Source organism: Sceloporus undulatus, chromosome 8 (genome assembly GCF_019175285.1).
Source record: "Sceloporus undulatus isolate JIND9_A2432 ecotype Alabama chromosome 8, SceUnd_v1.1, whole genome shotgun sequence".
Lineage (NCBI taxonomy): Eukaryota > Metazoa > Chordata > Lepidosauria > Squamata > Phrynosomatidae > Sceloporus > Sceloporus undulatus.
Window position 1 is genome coordinate 4,925,329 of NC_056529.1, and position 16,716 is coordinate 4,942,044.

Here is a 16,716-nt window from a genome sequence, read left to right on the forward strand (position 1 = left end):
GCTGGAATTAATATTTAATTTTTCTCAAGCCTAATTACTTTCCAGTTATGCAGTGTCAACCTGAAACTCTTAAATGATGGTCAAATTTGGCATGGGTGAATTACTAATTGTGGTCCTGTCCTTATCAGTTCAAGTACAAGGCACCAAGGAAAGCAGTGTAAAGCAGTTCTTGTGTGCTTATACAGATCACGTTAGATTTAGATGAAAAACCAAACCTGCGAGCTGTTTCATTTACGTTTAAATTAAACTAATCTCTTCCATTAGTCATAAAAAATATTGTGGATCAAATTCACCAATGCAATAAAGTTTTTCTTTACTTTTTTGAATGTGAGGGACCATACTCAAGGTCACTGTAACAGAAAAGACAAAGCTACTCGAAACATGTCTTCTCCCCTGTCTTCCTGCCCAATCCCAGAGGTCTTCTGAGGAGGTACAAAGTGAAGACATTGGTGTGAGATCTGCCAAGACCCCACCAAACGTAAGACTTGTAGTGCATTGGTTTTCATACTGGCAAATACCTTTCAACTGAGATTAGGCATGACCTACCCTTTTCTTGTTCTCAGTCTTTATTGAAGATTTCTTTTTGCAGATAAGCATTTCCTGACTGATAAATTCCAGTTGCCATTTAGAAATGTACTTCTTTAACTGAAACATCCCCCCATTTGTTTATTTTACATCTATTCTACACCACTTCATGTTCTTAAATAAGGAGAAATCTATAAATTATATCAATAACCCAATGGTCTGCCTCTGTGCAGAAACTATTATGTTCAGCTGCATTAATACTATTCAATTAAAGTGCATGTGTTGAAGAGTAACAACCATGTCGCAAATTAAAAGATCATACTGGTGAGCTGTTGAAAAAGTGGTTACCTTTTAAATTCATCATGATAGAATTCTGATTTACATGTCACCATCTCACTAGTTTGGTTATCATCACGACTTCTTACCCCGCCAAAGACATAGAGCTCTGAAGCAACTCCACAGGCTACAGCCCCAAACCTGAAAAACAATGTAAAAGATGAAACATTTATGTTGCATATTATCTCAGTAGGCTAGCTTTCTGAAACTAAACAGAATTTGAAAGCCTACTGATATTTATAATCAGCATTAATTCTAAACATTATCACTGAAATATGATTTTTAAAGTAGTCATCTGGTATAATGAAACACGTGCTACTCCAAAGAACCTTCACTCATAAAATAAAAGTAAGGTGAAGTAAAAACGGCACTTGAACTGAAAGTGAAGACGTTAATTTTACTAGAGCTTTAAGTTACTAGGTATTAGTTGGCTTTCCTTTCCCACTTTTATTAATTCTGTATATCTCACACATCTCTCTCACACACTCTGTTCCAACACTATCGGCCTTTTCTTTTTCTCTTCATTGTACCTTCTGTGATATTATCTTTCATCTGTGGATGGTATGCAGGATTCAAATGATGATATACATTTCTAGAAATCTGGGCAAATTATTTAGAGACTTTACAAACCTTCTTTCTTTTAGCGGGCAAATGGCTGTCCACTGCTGGGTCCTCAGGTCATAACATTCAACAGACTCAAACAGCTTGCCATATGAACCGCCACCCATTGCATAGATCTTCTTTTTCATAGCTGCATAGCAACCAATCTTAAAAATTAAAAAAAAAATCCAACCTATTATACACAATAACACCAATCTGATAGCAAAATTATGTACATGTAATATAGCAATGTAAAACAACTGCATTGCAAATGAACTACAATTCATTTAAAATTAATGTATATCTGTAGGGAAGAGCAGAGATTCCCTCATACATGAACCAGTGGATTGTTAGAAAATAACATTGCTAATACACTGCAAACAGAAAATACATGAGTCAGTTAAGTAAGTGCTTTAAGAACAGATTGTGACTAGAAAGTATTGTGTCAACTGGAACTATTCTGGAATTCAGCCTTGCTCTCTATCAGCTTGAGATTTATCCACTTATCTGCTCTCCTGGTGAAGAGTTTATTTCAACAAATTATCTTTAACATATCTTGCACTGCTGGAGCACCACTGAAAATAAGACTCAATGGGAATAACTATATGTCTCTAAGAATAAATATGTATGTTTAACAATTAGTCCCCAAAGTTTATTTTCTCCTCTTTCCACTCCATCCTCTTTTTCATCTTATATCACATTCATCAGAATGGCAGGCTGGCATTGTACAGTCAAAGATATGATAACATATATATATTAGGTATTTTAAACACTATGAAAATGAGCAACAAAGGACTATAAGCATTATTAAATTAAGTGAAGTGTTTGAGAAATGGCTTTAGAAGATATTACTCCATTTTATTTACCATAGCTTAGCTTAGCTCAGCTCAGCTCATACCTTTCGAATCATGGTCAGGTCTGGTTGCTTTGTCCATGTCTTATTGTAAATGTCATAGGACTCCATGGAGATGAGTTCCCGTTCTCCATCCTCACCTCCCAGAACATATAATACCCCATCAATCTCTACTAAACCAAAGTTGTGCCGTGCCTGTCAGAAAGAAGTAAGATGTATTAACTCCAACTCTTTAATTTTAACATAAGTAATCTTTCCAGGTTTTAATACACATTTACAAATAAGCAACGTGTTATGGCACCACAAAAGCCAACATAATTATATGGCATAAGGTGTTCTGGAAGAGACCTGATCAGTGCAATCTGGTCAGTGGAAGAGCTGGTGGGGGCCACTGTTAATTGAAAGGCAAACTCACTTCATTCATTGGTGGCAAAGAGCTCCATGAATTGGTATCTGGATCATACTTTTCTCCAGAACTTAAAGTGACTTTATTTTCATCTTGACCTCCAAGCACAAACAGGAATCCCTCTGAAAATAGTAATCATATAAAAATTTCAAAATGCAGGTAGCATTGTTAGCATTGAAGTCGTTTCAACTTATGGCGACCCTAAGGTAAACCTATCACAGAGTTTTCTTGGCAAGATGGGCTCAGAGGGAGTTTATCTTTGTCGTCCTCTTAGGCTGGGAGTGTGTGACTTGCCCATGGTCAGCCAGTGGAGTTTCTATGGCTGAGCAGGGATTTGAATCCTGGACCAGAGTCATAGTCCAATGTTCAAACCACAACACCATGCTAGATCTCAGTTTTCTTATACATACACATTCACAGCCTCTCTCTTGCTCTGTATACATACTATGCATCCATTCATCCATCCCCCTTTCTCTATAATTCATGTAGCACTAAGAACACTTCACCCAACTTTTAAATTTGGTTTTCTTCAAAAATATAAAGGTTTTCTTCTAAAATATAAGCCACTCACTTAATTATTCAAATATTCTCCAAGGCTGTGATCCAAAGAAGCTTTTAAAAGCCAGGTACTTTTGCAAATAGTTAAAAGCATTAGGTACACTTCATTTTGCATAAGAAACCAGTAATATTCCTTCCTACCTGCAGAAAGTACCCCATGATTTATCCTGGGCATACTCAGAGAGGCTAGTTCTATCCAGAGTTGTCTGTTAGGATCATACAAAGGGCACATACACCGCATGGCTGCTGATGGCTTCCGGGATCTGAACAGGTGAGAGGGCAAACATTAATTCATCAATGTAGGACTAGACTTCATATTTCAAATTTGAAGTTAAAGAAATCTAGAAGTCAAAACTGTATTAGTTGGAGAAGCTACACCAGCTAATCCATATACAGGGTGGGCAAACGACCTATCAAACAATATTTCCTTTATTTGGAAGATGATGCCACTTGTTTCTTGCTCATACAACAAGCACTGATCAGAAACCTAAAATGCCAGGTTGGCAAGGGGCTGGGGGAAGAGAAAGAAAACAAGAAAAAGACTCTACTACTTTGGATTAAAAATATTCTATTTAGATTCTTTACTTGAGTGTGTAGGTAAAAAGGGAGAAGCTGTCATGATAAGTTACTTTTCTAAATTGCTAATATATGCTCATACCATGTACAGTTTGTGCATTCTGATCCTCAAATACAACCCATAAATCGGATGCTTGGAAACAGGTACAGGGATTTTATAGCTGCGTAGGAGTGCAAGTGGTATATTTGGGCAACCAGCAAACAGTAGTTTCTGCAGAAACAGCTGCAAGGCTGGTTTACAGGCAATACTTTAATGAACGTTTTAACACAATATAGAACAGTACAGAATGAAGTTGTGTTATGGTCTATACAGTTTTTCTAGAGAAATAAACCATTATTTCTATCAGTGTAGTGATATGGGAGAAGAATTTGAAGAGGATTTGCATATATGTGAGGGTACAAAATGAGAAACATTTATACAAGAAACAGGACCCTGGGATAGTCTGTGATATTCTGCATATTAGAAATTATAAGGAACACCTATTTCTCAAGACAGTTTACAGATCCTGTCACGTTAAGCCAATCTTACAAACAATTAAATGGACTTGTGTAGAATCCATGCGAAAAGGGGCAAATCCCTTGGCTTCCAAAAGGGAAAAAGTATGCCTCTTTCTTGGCATCAACACCATTGCTAAAGGGTAAGATTCAAAGAACCGTGAGCAGAATGGAAAGCCGCCCTGAGAGCCATTAGGGCTGAAGGGCGGGCTATAAATACCTAAATAAATAAATGGCTATTATTGTTGTCTCACATATGTTTACACAGGAATTTGTGCAAGGTTTCACATAATACTATTAAGAAACAACCTCAAAAGGGATGGCAATTGCAGCAAGGGCCAATTTTGTTCCTTCTGGTGGTCTGCATTGCTGCATTTTCAAAATTGGAACTAGAGACACCAATGGTACTGGCTTCTGATGTGGGGTAGTTTGTGGGGTCTACAAAAAATAACTGGACCTAAATATGCCCCACCCCTGCTCTATGACATGTGTTCACATTTCCACTTGTGCGAAGAGCTATGTATTTAGTGTAATTTTTCTTGTCCCATATTCTGTCTAGTACAAAGATTAAGATTACCCTTCTGGTGAGCAGAAGAAAACTTTCATGCGTGGAAATGGATACAATCCAATTATGCCATTTCTTAAAATGTGCTATACTTTAATCCTAAATATATCCATCTACCAGTGAGTTCCCCTGAGCCACTCACCCTCTTTCTTCACCCCCAACGGTCACAATGCACTCTGAATATCCTCTGGGTTTGAAAGAAGCTAGCATTGCTTCCCCTTGTTGGGGTGGAGTGAGTGGAATGTTGTTGCATTCTTTGACAATCTCCCGTACTAAAGGCTCACTCATCATTTGTTCACGCAAGTAGGCAGAATCTAGTCCCGATACCCACACAGCTGACATTGCATCCTTCATGTGAACCTGGAGAGCCAGAGAGATATTTCCAAAATGAAACAAGCAGATCACAAAATAGTCACATTAGCATATGGCTGTTATAAAAATAACAACTAAATAAATAAATCAAAGAGTATGTCTCAGAAGCACTGCTTATATGAGCCCAAGAAAAGTTAGCTTTGGAAGTGAAGCCAGAGTGAAAGAAATAACTGACAAGAAAAACTCTATAGCATGTGCATTAGTTTGGTAATGTAATGGCTCTATGTATCCTGCACAAAATAAGGAATAAGGTGCATAGTTCAGCCTACTGGCAATTTTTTAAAAGCAGATTTGTAGCTCTTAATATTTAATAAAGGCAGTCTTGTAAATGAGTGTCACTGACTCATGGAATCTCAGAAGCAGAGGAACAACTGTGGTTGAGGGCAGGGCTGGAGAACTCTGCATAGCTCCTTGTTTCTTCTTATGATCAGCAATTATAAACATTAGTAGAACACAGGATACAATACACAAATTAAGTAATGCTCAATTTACTTAATTTACATATACACAGTGCAAAACCAGATTTTCTCAGTGCAGAATTTGGATAGCCTGGGAACAAGATTTTAACCTTCTCAACCCAGAAGCATGAAGCAAACCTCAAACCCCATTTTAAAATTCAAACTGCCCAGGAAGGACAAAATGCATAGAAAACATTCTGTAGCTGTTTTTTGAATGGTCTCAACTCTGTACCTTTCTTAATTCAGCATCATGGGAAATCCACCTAATGACTGCTTCAAAAACATGTCTTTCATTCCCAACATTCAATTTCTCCAAAGACAGCACTTCTTTTAGTTTCTGAGGACCTAGTTCCAGGAACTCCTCTGTACCACTGACATCCCTGAAGTGTGTTTCGAGATATTCAGAGGCAAGATAATGGACATGGTGCAAGCAATAGTGCAGAGCAAAGTCCCGGATTCCAATGCAGTTCTCAGCAGCAATACAACCCTCTAGGAACTGACAACACAGAGTTTTTAGGTCTGTAAGCAACAATAGATCAGCAGCTTGTACGACATCTTGGATGGTGTCTTCACTTAGCCTGATCTGCAAAAGGTTTATTGAGAAAAAGAAAGTTATAATTAGAGAAGTGGTGAAGTTTTCTGAAAGTCAAATCCCAAACGTGAGAGTGACCCTCTTTGCTATGGTACAATTTTGCAACATCTCTGGTAAATACATAAACAGCATTGAAAGTGGAAGTAGCAGCATATACATGATTAAATCATAGCTATGCCCTTCTGCCTATCCAGGTGTGCTCACCATTACTTATATTACCTGTGGCACCCATATCACTTCCTATTCATTATCTACAATATAAGGTGTTTCAAAAAATCAGAAGTGCCCAACTTGAGCCATGTACTTCCTACTGTGGGCATGGGAATATGTGAGCCTCCAGATGCTGTCGGAATACAAATCCAAGCAGCACTAGGCAGTACAGCCAATGGTGAGGGATGAGGGGAGTTGTCTCCCAACACATGAAAGGCCACACACTTCTCATCTTTGAGTTACTGCTTTCTTCTCATGGAATTTTCTGCCCTACAAGGTGTCCCTGGACACATCACTTGTGTTTGAAATGACTTGGATGAGTTTGGTTCAAATAGATCCAACCACACCTTTCTGCTTTAAACTACAATATTTTATTTGGGGGGGATTTCATTCCTTTTTGAAATGTGATAAGCCACAGTAGAAACACTGTAGTTATACGGTGGGTAGAGCCATTAACAATGAATATGAACAGTTGTACAGGAATGCTAACAGCTCTGAATTCCTGTACAAAGCAGATTAAACTCTCCCAACCAGTTTTAGGTAGATCTCTAAGGAATCTACAGCCACACAAAAAGAAGAGGGGGTTGATATTTTCATTTAAGCAAGAGAAGCAGGCCTGTGTAATACAAGCTTTGGTTACAAATGAGTCCACAATACAGTTGGTGTGCTACTCAAAGCTGTCAAAATAATATACTTTAAATGATCTTGACTACAAGACCCTTGCTAAAGGACACCAAGAATGCCTTGAAGAAGTGATCAAAGCATTCTAGCAGCTGCATGAAAAGGGCCACGAAAAAAACCCAACCAGTGATCCATTGGCCAGCTGTAATCTACTTTCTGCCCATTTTTTCATACGAGATTTAAAAGTGCAAATATGACCATAATCCCTGAAGTACAGAGGTATATGGGATTACCCTGGTTAACACAAACCTGCCCACTGAAGATGTAGTCTAGTATCTCTTTCATAGTGTCAACTGATATCCCCTCAAGTTCGATTTTATACGTGGAGCCATCGATCTTTGGAGGATTATAGTTCAATTTTGTTCTGAAATTAGAAGAAATGGTTGGTTTAAAAAAAGTGACAGGACCCAGACCACACACACACAAACGTTCACACTTATTTGAGTATCCAGACACAGCAAGACAGATAAAATGCCAGTGGCATTTTAGGTTAGGGGCATTGTATTTCATACCAACAAAAAGAATCACGATGCTGCACTTTGCTATCAAACCCTTTCTCTGGAAAGACACAAGGCTTTGTTTTCCCCCCGTTCCTTCCAGGTCACGCCTCAGCCCTTCAGCAATGTACATTAAAGATATGAGCTTTCACCACACCCTCCTCTGGGTGCCAATTTTCTGAGTTCTGCTTACATGTTCATTTGCAGGTGCTCTGTACAAAATGAGCAATCTCAGAACTCAAAGGAAATAAAAACAAATCATTGCAACACTCCTGTATAAAAACCAGTGGACTGTATCCTTATTTCTCCATCCCATAAGAGCAGCTACAATGATTTATATACTAGTTTCCATTTTTATTCTATCTTTTATAGTGAGGAGAGATGTAACAAAAGCAGTCAAACAATATAATGCAAAGTCTGACTGAATGATGTCAATAAGACCAGGGGAAATCCGTCAATATAGGTTTAATCCAAGTTTATGCTCCAACTACAGAGGCAGATGGAAAAGAAATTGAATGATACCATGCTGGAGCCCAGATGGAAATCAAGCAAGACTTGTTAACTATATATGGGGCAAGAAATACCAGATGTAGAAGCTGGGCTCAGGAAAGGAAGAGGCTACGTTGAATATGAGTGTGCCACAGAATTGCAAAAGAAAATCTGTGCTTTATGGATCATAGCAAAGCCTTTGACTCTATAGGTCATGAAAATCTATGGTTTGCTGTTGAAGAAATGGGTGACTCTCTTCAGTTCATCTTCTTTCCTCAATCTCCATTTGAAAGAGTGAAGATGTACATTGAAGTAAATTCAGTATACCTGTATACAGCATGGGTGGTAGGTTTTTAGAACGATAGCCCAACATTTCCAAGGTACAAAAAGTTTTTCATCCTTGCTATACAAGATACAATTTTTTTAAAAAAAAATTAAATCAAGAATATTGCACTATGCAGTTTCGATTAAAATTAGATTTTTAAAAGATTAGACTAAGAGCAAACACAGCATTATTTCCAGAACTCTTAACGGCGAGGAGTTTAACAATGTGTTATAAGCATCTTGGCAAACCTACAATATTCCAGGATTGCTCTGGAAGACAATGGAGAGTAACAGCTATCACAATATTATATAACAGACATCACAAATGAGTTTATATTTCCTACAATTGTTCAGCTAGGAATTGTCCAGCCATTTTAAATCTCTTTCTCATTTCCTTGCTGCTTATGGCAACAGGCTTTTTAGTCTGGTTCGGGCCTCTCCCTTTCGTAATTAGTCATGAGGGCTGACATTCTTTTACATCAGCATTTCCATTTCCCCATTCTATCCTGGGTGCATTACATACACTAGCAAACTGCCCTATTATAAAGCATACCTTCAGCAAGAGGAGTCTCCTTATACAGAATTCTGATATATTAATAGGATACTATTAATAGGATGCTTATGTAGAACGGATTCCAGTCTCAAGCTACTTTACTTAATGTAAGATTATGGGCTGCTAACCTTGCTAGACCAGCCTTACCAGAATTCACTCAGTATTTCAATCAAAACCTTCCTCACAATTTAGCAACATTCATCATATGATCCACCAGCTTTACAACCCAGCTGCATTTAAGGTCTAGTCCTACAAATGGTAAAACAAACCTCTGTCCCAGATTTGAATGTGTGTGTGTGTGTGTGTGTGTGTATGCCTTCAAGTTATCTGTCAGTTTGGTGACCTCATTATTATTATTATTATTATTATTATTATTATTAACCTTTATTTATAAAGCGCTGTAAATTTACACAGCGCTGTCCATACAAACTTTTAGTTAGACGGTTCCCTGCCCTCGGGCTTACAATCTAAAAAGACACAACACAAAGGGAGAAGGAATGGTTGTGGGGAAGGGGATCAGGTCCAGCAGTTTTTCTCCACCTCCGAGGCCTGGACCAAGGCAGATGGACTGGAGGAAGGGCAACTTTTCATAGGGCTTGCTTAGGCAATGAATCCTCAGAGGTGGTTTTGCCAGTTCCTGCCTCTGAAATAGAGCCTATGACTACATCATCTGAAAATACTTCATTTGTTCTTCTTGTGGACTAAATCGATTATACTGTATGTTTTTTGCCAACTGAGAACTTGGAAGATCATTATCTCATTAAGCTTCATTATGAGACGGCAAAGGCAAAGGTCGGTCAAATCCCACTGGATAAACTAGACAATTTACGTTTTCTGAATTCATACTAATTATAATGAAAATGTTCTCTCTACATACATATAGGTGGCGGTGTCATAAACAATATTGATTTCTATGTGCTGTTGGACCCACTATCTACTAACTAAAGGGAAGCTATAATGGGAATAAAAAGTTTGATTATTTCCAGTGGCTCCAAATGATATACAAGAACGATACAAGATAGTTTTGAATCTTAAAGCTATAATTTAGTTGAGGTTTTAGAAGAGGCCTGATAATGTCCAAGACTAGGCCCTTTCCAAGCTTTTACGTATCCATAAGTAGTTGCCTAATAGTGGACATCAAAGGTACTTGAAACAATCCTAAAAACCATTTTAAAGCCAGGCACTTGTGGTTAATAACTACCCTACAAACTTGCAAAAACCATAAACTGATGAAATGATAGTTGTCAAACAACCAATATTTAACCGAGCTTCTTTGTCATAAAACCTTTGAAAGGGACGAAGTCCATTATAATGCAGGTTATTCAATGAATAAAGACTGACTATCAAAACTATCTGATAGATCAACGCACACAGACTGCAATCAGAGACTTACAATCAAAACAGAAAGAAAACAAATCCCGAAATGTTGATGCCAGGCCTCCCTACTGTGATGATAAGTTCAATTTATGCATTTAGTTCCTCATAAGGAGGAAACAAGCCATCACTCTTTTCTCACGGGTGTGACAGCAAACACAAAACTGCATCCTGTAATAATGGGGATCTTTTAAAACTTAAGATGTCCACTCAGCATTTAGATAGGTGTAGGTTGCCTTGCTTTAGTTTAAAGCACATTTAAAACATGTATTTAATATGAAGCAAGGAGCTAGAGAGGAAGTACAGAATTAAAATTACACAGCTCCTTTCGTTTCATATTTTAATGATATTTTTTCAATGTTTATGCAACAGGTTGTGAAACTCCCATCTCAGCTGTTTGCAACCATTCCTTAACCTTCATTTTGGCAGATTAAAAAAACTGCCTGAAGTGGCTGAATCTGGATACCTTCTGACACCAAAGAGAATTCCATTGAATGTCCCATGTCAACAGCAGTGTTTGTAAGTATGGGATTAATGGTATTCCACAGAGAGGCAGAAGAGACATTCACATAAAGCAAAATGTTTCTTCCGTCTAAATACCATGTAGATAAAAAAACCACTTTTTCTTAGAATCTATCTATCTATCTGTTGGCTAAAATTTGGAAACTCTGCTCTTCAGGGGATAAAATAATTCCTATTTTATAGTTCTAGATCTGCTCGATTCTGCAAGACAACATGGCTCTCAGGGACCGAAATGACCCACCTCCCTGAATGTGGGCTAAACATCATAGTATACAAAGCACAACTCTTTCAATTAATTGCCAGCCAATTTCAGCCCGCTCTCCATATCCACGGATTCTTTATCCACAGATTCAAGCATCCACGGCTTGAAAACATTGGGGGGAAAAATATTTAAATTCCAAAAAAGCAATCCTGGATTTTGCCATTTTATATAAGGGACATCATTTTACTGTGCCATTGTATCTAATGGTCTTGAGTATCCACTGATTTTTGCATGTACAGCAGGTCCTGGACCCAAACCGCAGCAGATACAGAGGAAGTTCTGGTGGAGCCTCCTTCTTTGGAGGTCTTTAAACAGAGGCTGGATGGCCATCTGTCAGGGATGCTTTAATTGTGAGTTCCTGCATGGCAGATTGGGGTTGGACTGGATGGCCTTTGGGGTCTCTTCCAACTCTGTGGCCGATTCTATTTCACACTTTCCTCTCACCATAAAAACTGCCACTTCTGATCTTTGTAAATGAGCCTGCATTTGTCCCATTGCGCTAGGAATTGCTGACAGTGACCTCAGTGCATAATGTTGGTAAACAAATTATGAGACTTCCTAGATCACTTTGCAAAGGGAAAGGCAACCCAGGCAGTGTGGGAGCTGGGAGCATGAGCAGGAAGGGAACTTAGCCAGCACAACACTCACGCTGACGCTACATGTTAGTCTGGCTTCTTCTTGCCTCTGAATCATCATCACACATATGGTTTTGCCTGCTCATAGTACAATGTGCTTTTAAGGAGCTCAGGGAGTCAAAAGATAATATATACAAGCCAGCACTGTAACGACAGCATACAGCTTTTGCCATCCAACCCTGTTTCTTTGTCTGTGGACCTATTTTATGTCTTCTTAGAAGTCTCATTTGGGTTGTGTGCCTCATCTGCATGTTGTAAATCTATTGTCTTTACACGTTTCAATAAATATGTAAGGAAAGGAAAACAGCCAGCCAGGGCAGGGTGGGGCAGGGAAAAGAAAAGAGAAAAGGGAGGGAGAAGGTAAACATCTGGCTTAACAACTGGGCCAGCCAGAAATGAGAGAATTCACGAAAGCAGAGGAAGAGACACCTGAATCCAAGATGTGGTTGCTATTCACTATTCTTGCTCTTGTAATATAAAGCTTTATCTTTTTAAAGTCACCTGTATGCATTTCTGATTTGGTTTCCCCTAAATTCTTATGTTGGCTGTACTCAGTAGTTGCGGGAGACCAACATCTTGAGGGATATACAGTTTCCCCAGTCTCCAATTTAAACCTTGGGCCTTGGACATGAACTGTTTGTGGGGAAGGAAGCCAAGAAAAGCAATCCGCCTGTCACACAAGTCTGAAAGGTATTGGTCGCCTGCCATAAAAACAAGGTGGTAAACCAGCTTCAAGAATGAGTCTTGGTACTGCCAAAAAATCCTGGGCTTTGGTCATGGCACACAGTGCTTAATTTGTACAACGAAAGATGGTAAGCCTCAGGCCTAACTGGAAGTCTCAGTTCCTTAATCCTAAAGATGGCCAGGAGGCTGAGGCACAATTTATCAGGACTGTGACACAAACCTACACATGTTGTATAAACCTTTTCTTCATGTTTACAAAGGTAGTTTATATCCAGAGGCTGAGGACAAACCATAAAGAATGGCTGTTGCTATTTCATCTTAGAGACAGAAGCTCTGTTGTGACTCTGAAATTCACAAGTAAGAACTCGTTTTAAAATCCCAGTCTTGACCTGTTGGGTCTAAGGCAATTTGACTAAGAATGTATTTTTAAAGGCCCTGCTGGATGATGCCAAGGCTCCCTTTTGTTTGTAATAGGAATGACACCTGGTTAACCTTTGGATTTAAAAGTGGTTTACCCTAAAATAGACAATATAGTTCAGTATGCTTGAATGTAGTACAGTACAATTCAGAAAGACATTTATTTTTTAACTGCAAGATGAGCACAATTTCTAAGCCAGATCTTGGCATAAACAATCTTCCTCAATCTGACACCTTTCTGAAGTTGGACCACATTTTACATCATCCTTGGGTAGCACTGCCATGGTGGCTAGAGATGGAGGGAACTAGTTAATGGTCGCTGGTTGGTGAAGGTCATCCTACAGAAACAGCCTATCTAGGATGTAGACCTTCTTGGTCACCAGAAGTGGTGCCTAGAGGCACCATTAATGAGAAACATCTGATGATGGATACTGGATGACACAAGATGTATATGCGTAGCCCAGCATAACTGCCCTCAAGTCAATCCTGATTCATGGCAACCCTGTGGATGAGACATCTCCAAGACCCCTGCCCTCCACTGCTCTGCTCAAGCCCTACAAACTCAGGCCCATGGCCTCCCTGATTGACTCCATCCATTTGGCGCGTCATCTTCCTCTTCTTCTACTATCCTTTACCTTTCCTAGCATCACTGTCTTTTCTAATGAGTCATGTCTTCTTCTTATACGATCAAAGCACAACAGCCTCAGTTGTCTTGGATTCGAGGGACATAGACTTGATCTGTTCTGGGACCCATCTGTTTGTCTTTTTGGCCATTCATGATACCCTCAGTACTCTTCTCCAGCACCACATCTCAGATGAATTGGTTTTCTTCACCATCCAGCTCTCAGATCCGTACATGGCGCAGCCCAACACTCAAACTATTATATAACACTAGCATGAACTTCATGTTTCTATGAGTGTTTATAGTTTTATATTTGGTCATGTCCTTCATTTCCCTTGAAGGCCCTCTATTTTGTGGTGCCTTGTCCTCCTTGGCATTAAGGAGGAAGTGCCTTGTCCTCCTTGGCATTGAGGAGGAAGTGCCTTGTTCTCCTTGGCATTATGTGCCTTGTCCTCCTTGGCATTGAGGAGGAAGTGCCTTGTCCTCCTTGGCATTGGAAGTGCCTTGTTCCCTTGGCAATTATGTTTTTTTGGCCTTGTCCTGCTTGGCATTGAGGAGGAAGTGCCTGTCCTCCTTGGCATATGTGCTTTGTCCTCCTTGGCATGAGGAGGAAGTGCTTGGTCCTCGCTGGCATGAGCGGAGCCGTCTGCGCCAGAGAAGGTGCCTTAGCTTGCCACAGCATTAGATATCTTGGGAAAAATGAAAGAATAATAATAACATTTATTTCTTACCCGCCTCTCCCCATGGATTGATGTGGTGTACAACAACAATTAACAGGCACACCACATCAGTTAAAACACATCCGTTAAAATGCACGTTGCTTTAAAAGGACAAGAGGTACACATATACTGTACAGGGCTGTGTCCTTTCACGCTATCTGTTCGACTTGCATGCAGAACGTATTATACGAATAGCAGGCTTGGAGACAGAAGGAGGAGGAATGGAAATAGGAGGAAGGAATATCCACAATCTAAGATATGAAGACGACACCACAATGCTAGCAGAAAACGTCACAGGCCTCAAAGAGCGACTAAGGAAGATCGAGGAAGAAAGTGTAAAGGCAGTCTTACCGGTGAACATAAAGAAAACAAAAATGAGGACCAAGGAGAATTTAAACAAAGTGAACCTAGACAACGAGGGAGGAGAAATAGCAAAAGATCTCTTATACTTGGGATCAAACATTGATAGAAATGGGCTCCTGCAGGCAGGAAATCAGAGAAAGATCAAGAATGGGGAGGGTGGGCTACGAAAGGACTAGAAAAGCTCTTAAAATGCCAAGATATACAACTGAGCACAAAAGTTAGAACCATATAAGCCATTGTATTCCCTGTTATCATGGACAGTTAAGAAAGAAGATAGGAAGAAAACCAATGCATTTCAGATATGGGGCTGGAGCAGAGTGCTGAGGATCCCATGGAGAGCCAGAAGGACAAACAAAAGGGTACCTGAACAGATCAAGCTGGAAACCTCCCTGGAAGAAGCCAACGTGACACATCACGAGAAGGAAGGACACACCGGAAAAGACGATGACGCTGGGAAAGGCGGAGGGGAGTAGAAAGAGAGGAAGACCGCACACCAGATGAATGGACTCTATTAAGGAGAGCACTCAAAGACATAGCCGTGCCAGTCTGTAAAACCAGTATGTGAGGAGATCTTGCAGCAGCACCTTTGAGACTGACTGAAAGGAAGAAGTTGGCAGCATGCGCTTTCCTAGACTTAAGCACATCCAAGTGCATCCGAGGAAGCAGACTGAAGTCTATGATCCAAAACACACAGCAGAGCAATCCAGCTTGAGGTACCTAGAAACCGATTTCAGAACCACTTGGACCTGCTCTGTGGCAACAAATGCCTAGTGGAGTGTCCTCTCTAGGAATCTCTAGGTCCTCCAGTGCAACTCTGTGGTTGACATCTGCCAGACAATGACCATAGAGTTGTGCCGGAGGAGCTACAAAGGCCTAGCGAAGTGTCCTCTCTAGGAATCAATCTCTAGCTCCTTCCGTGTGGCTTTGGGTTCAAGTGGACCATAGAGTTGCGCTGGAGGACCTAGATATTCCTAGAGAGGAATTGAATCCGTGAATCGTGGAAACTGCAAAAGTCGAAGCTGCGTAGTCCCAGTTTTGGGGGGAAATATAAACAAACACAATGAATTAATTAATTAACATCAATTAATAATTTAATAATAATAATAAGATAGTAATAATAATGACATGATAGTAAGATAATAACAATAATAATGAGATAATAAGATAGTAATAGCCATGAGTTAATAATAATGTGACAATAATGAGATGATAATAATAAGTTAAGATTAATAAGATAATAATGATAATAACGAGTTAACAATAACAATAATAATGAGATAATAATAATATTAAGATAGTAATAATGAGATGTTAATAAAGTAATAATAATAAAACTGAGATCCTACTAACAACAATGGGATGATGATGATGATGATGATGCTGATACTAAAACCTTAATGGCTCTACTGAGACGCTGCTGCTAAGGCTAAGGCTAGCCTTGCTGTACCTGATGTAAGGGCTGGCTGCGGCGAGGATGTTGGTCTGGACGGGGATTTCGTGCCCTTCGAGGACCAGGTGAGCGTCGCAGAAGCGCCCTTCTTCTCGGAAGGAGCTCAGGGCCCGCAGGAGCCGCGAAGGGTGCTGGGGATCCGACACGGCGCTCCACGGGGAGCCAGGCGTCGTCGTCGACATGGCGGCCACGAAAGGCGCTTCTTCCTCTCTTCTCCTCCGGCCCTCAGAGCCCGAGCGGGGCCTTCCTTTTGCCTCAGCGCGTCCTCGCTCTCGCTCTCAGACTGACTCTGAGGCCTCCGACGCCGGCAGACCGACACCATCCTTCCACGCCCCCGGCGCGGCGCAGGCCTTTTGACGTCATCAACCCGCGACGGAGGGGAGCGGAGCGGAGGGGAGGGGCTGGGCCTAGCTAGGAGTAGCAGCAGCCCTCAGGGAGGAAAGGGAGGCCTCAGAAAGTGACACAAAAATACACAATCACCACAACATTAGAGGGAATCATGACAGGATATTGGCCCCATAGGGAATCATGGGGAATATTAGCCCCATAGGGAATCATGGGGAATATTAGCCCCATAG

The 16,716-nt window shown here is 40.2% G+C and overlaps 1 protein-coding gene across 1 annotated transcript in view; it reads right to left on the bottom strand.

The window, feature by feature from the left end:
• The window catches only part of GAN (gigaxonin), a 29,198-nt gene extending 12,736 nt beyond the window's left edge, over positions 1-16,462 (bottom strand). The window contains exons 1-9 of the mRNA XM_042438242.1: positions 16,136-16,462; positions 7,477-7,591; positions 5,977-6,327; positions 5,057-5,274; positions 3,420-3,541; positions 2,730-2,842; positions 2,360-2,509; positions 1,492-1,628; positions 874-1,002 (exon numbers count right to left, since the gene is read on the bottom strand). Coding sequence (XP_042294176.1) covers positions 874-1,002; positions 1,492-1,628; positions 2,360-2,509; positions 2,730-2,842; positions 3,420-3,541; positions 5,057-5,274; positions 5,977-6,327; positions 7,477-7,591; positions 16,136-16,320 — 1,520 coding nt within the window. The 5' untranslated portion in view covers positions 16,321-16,462. The remainder of the gene's footprint in view (positions 1-873; positions 1,003-1,491; positions 1,629-2,359; positions 2,510-2,729; positions 2,843-3,419; positions 3,542-5,056; positions 5,275-5,976; positions 6,328-7,476; positions 7,592-16,135) is intronic.
• Between the last annotated feature and the right edge of the window lie 254 nt (positions 16,463-16,716).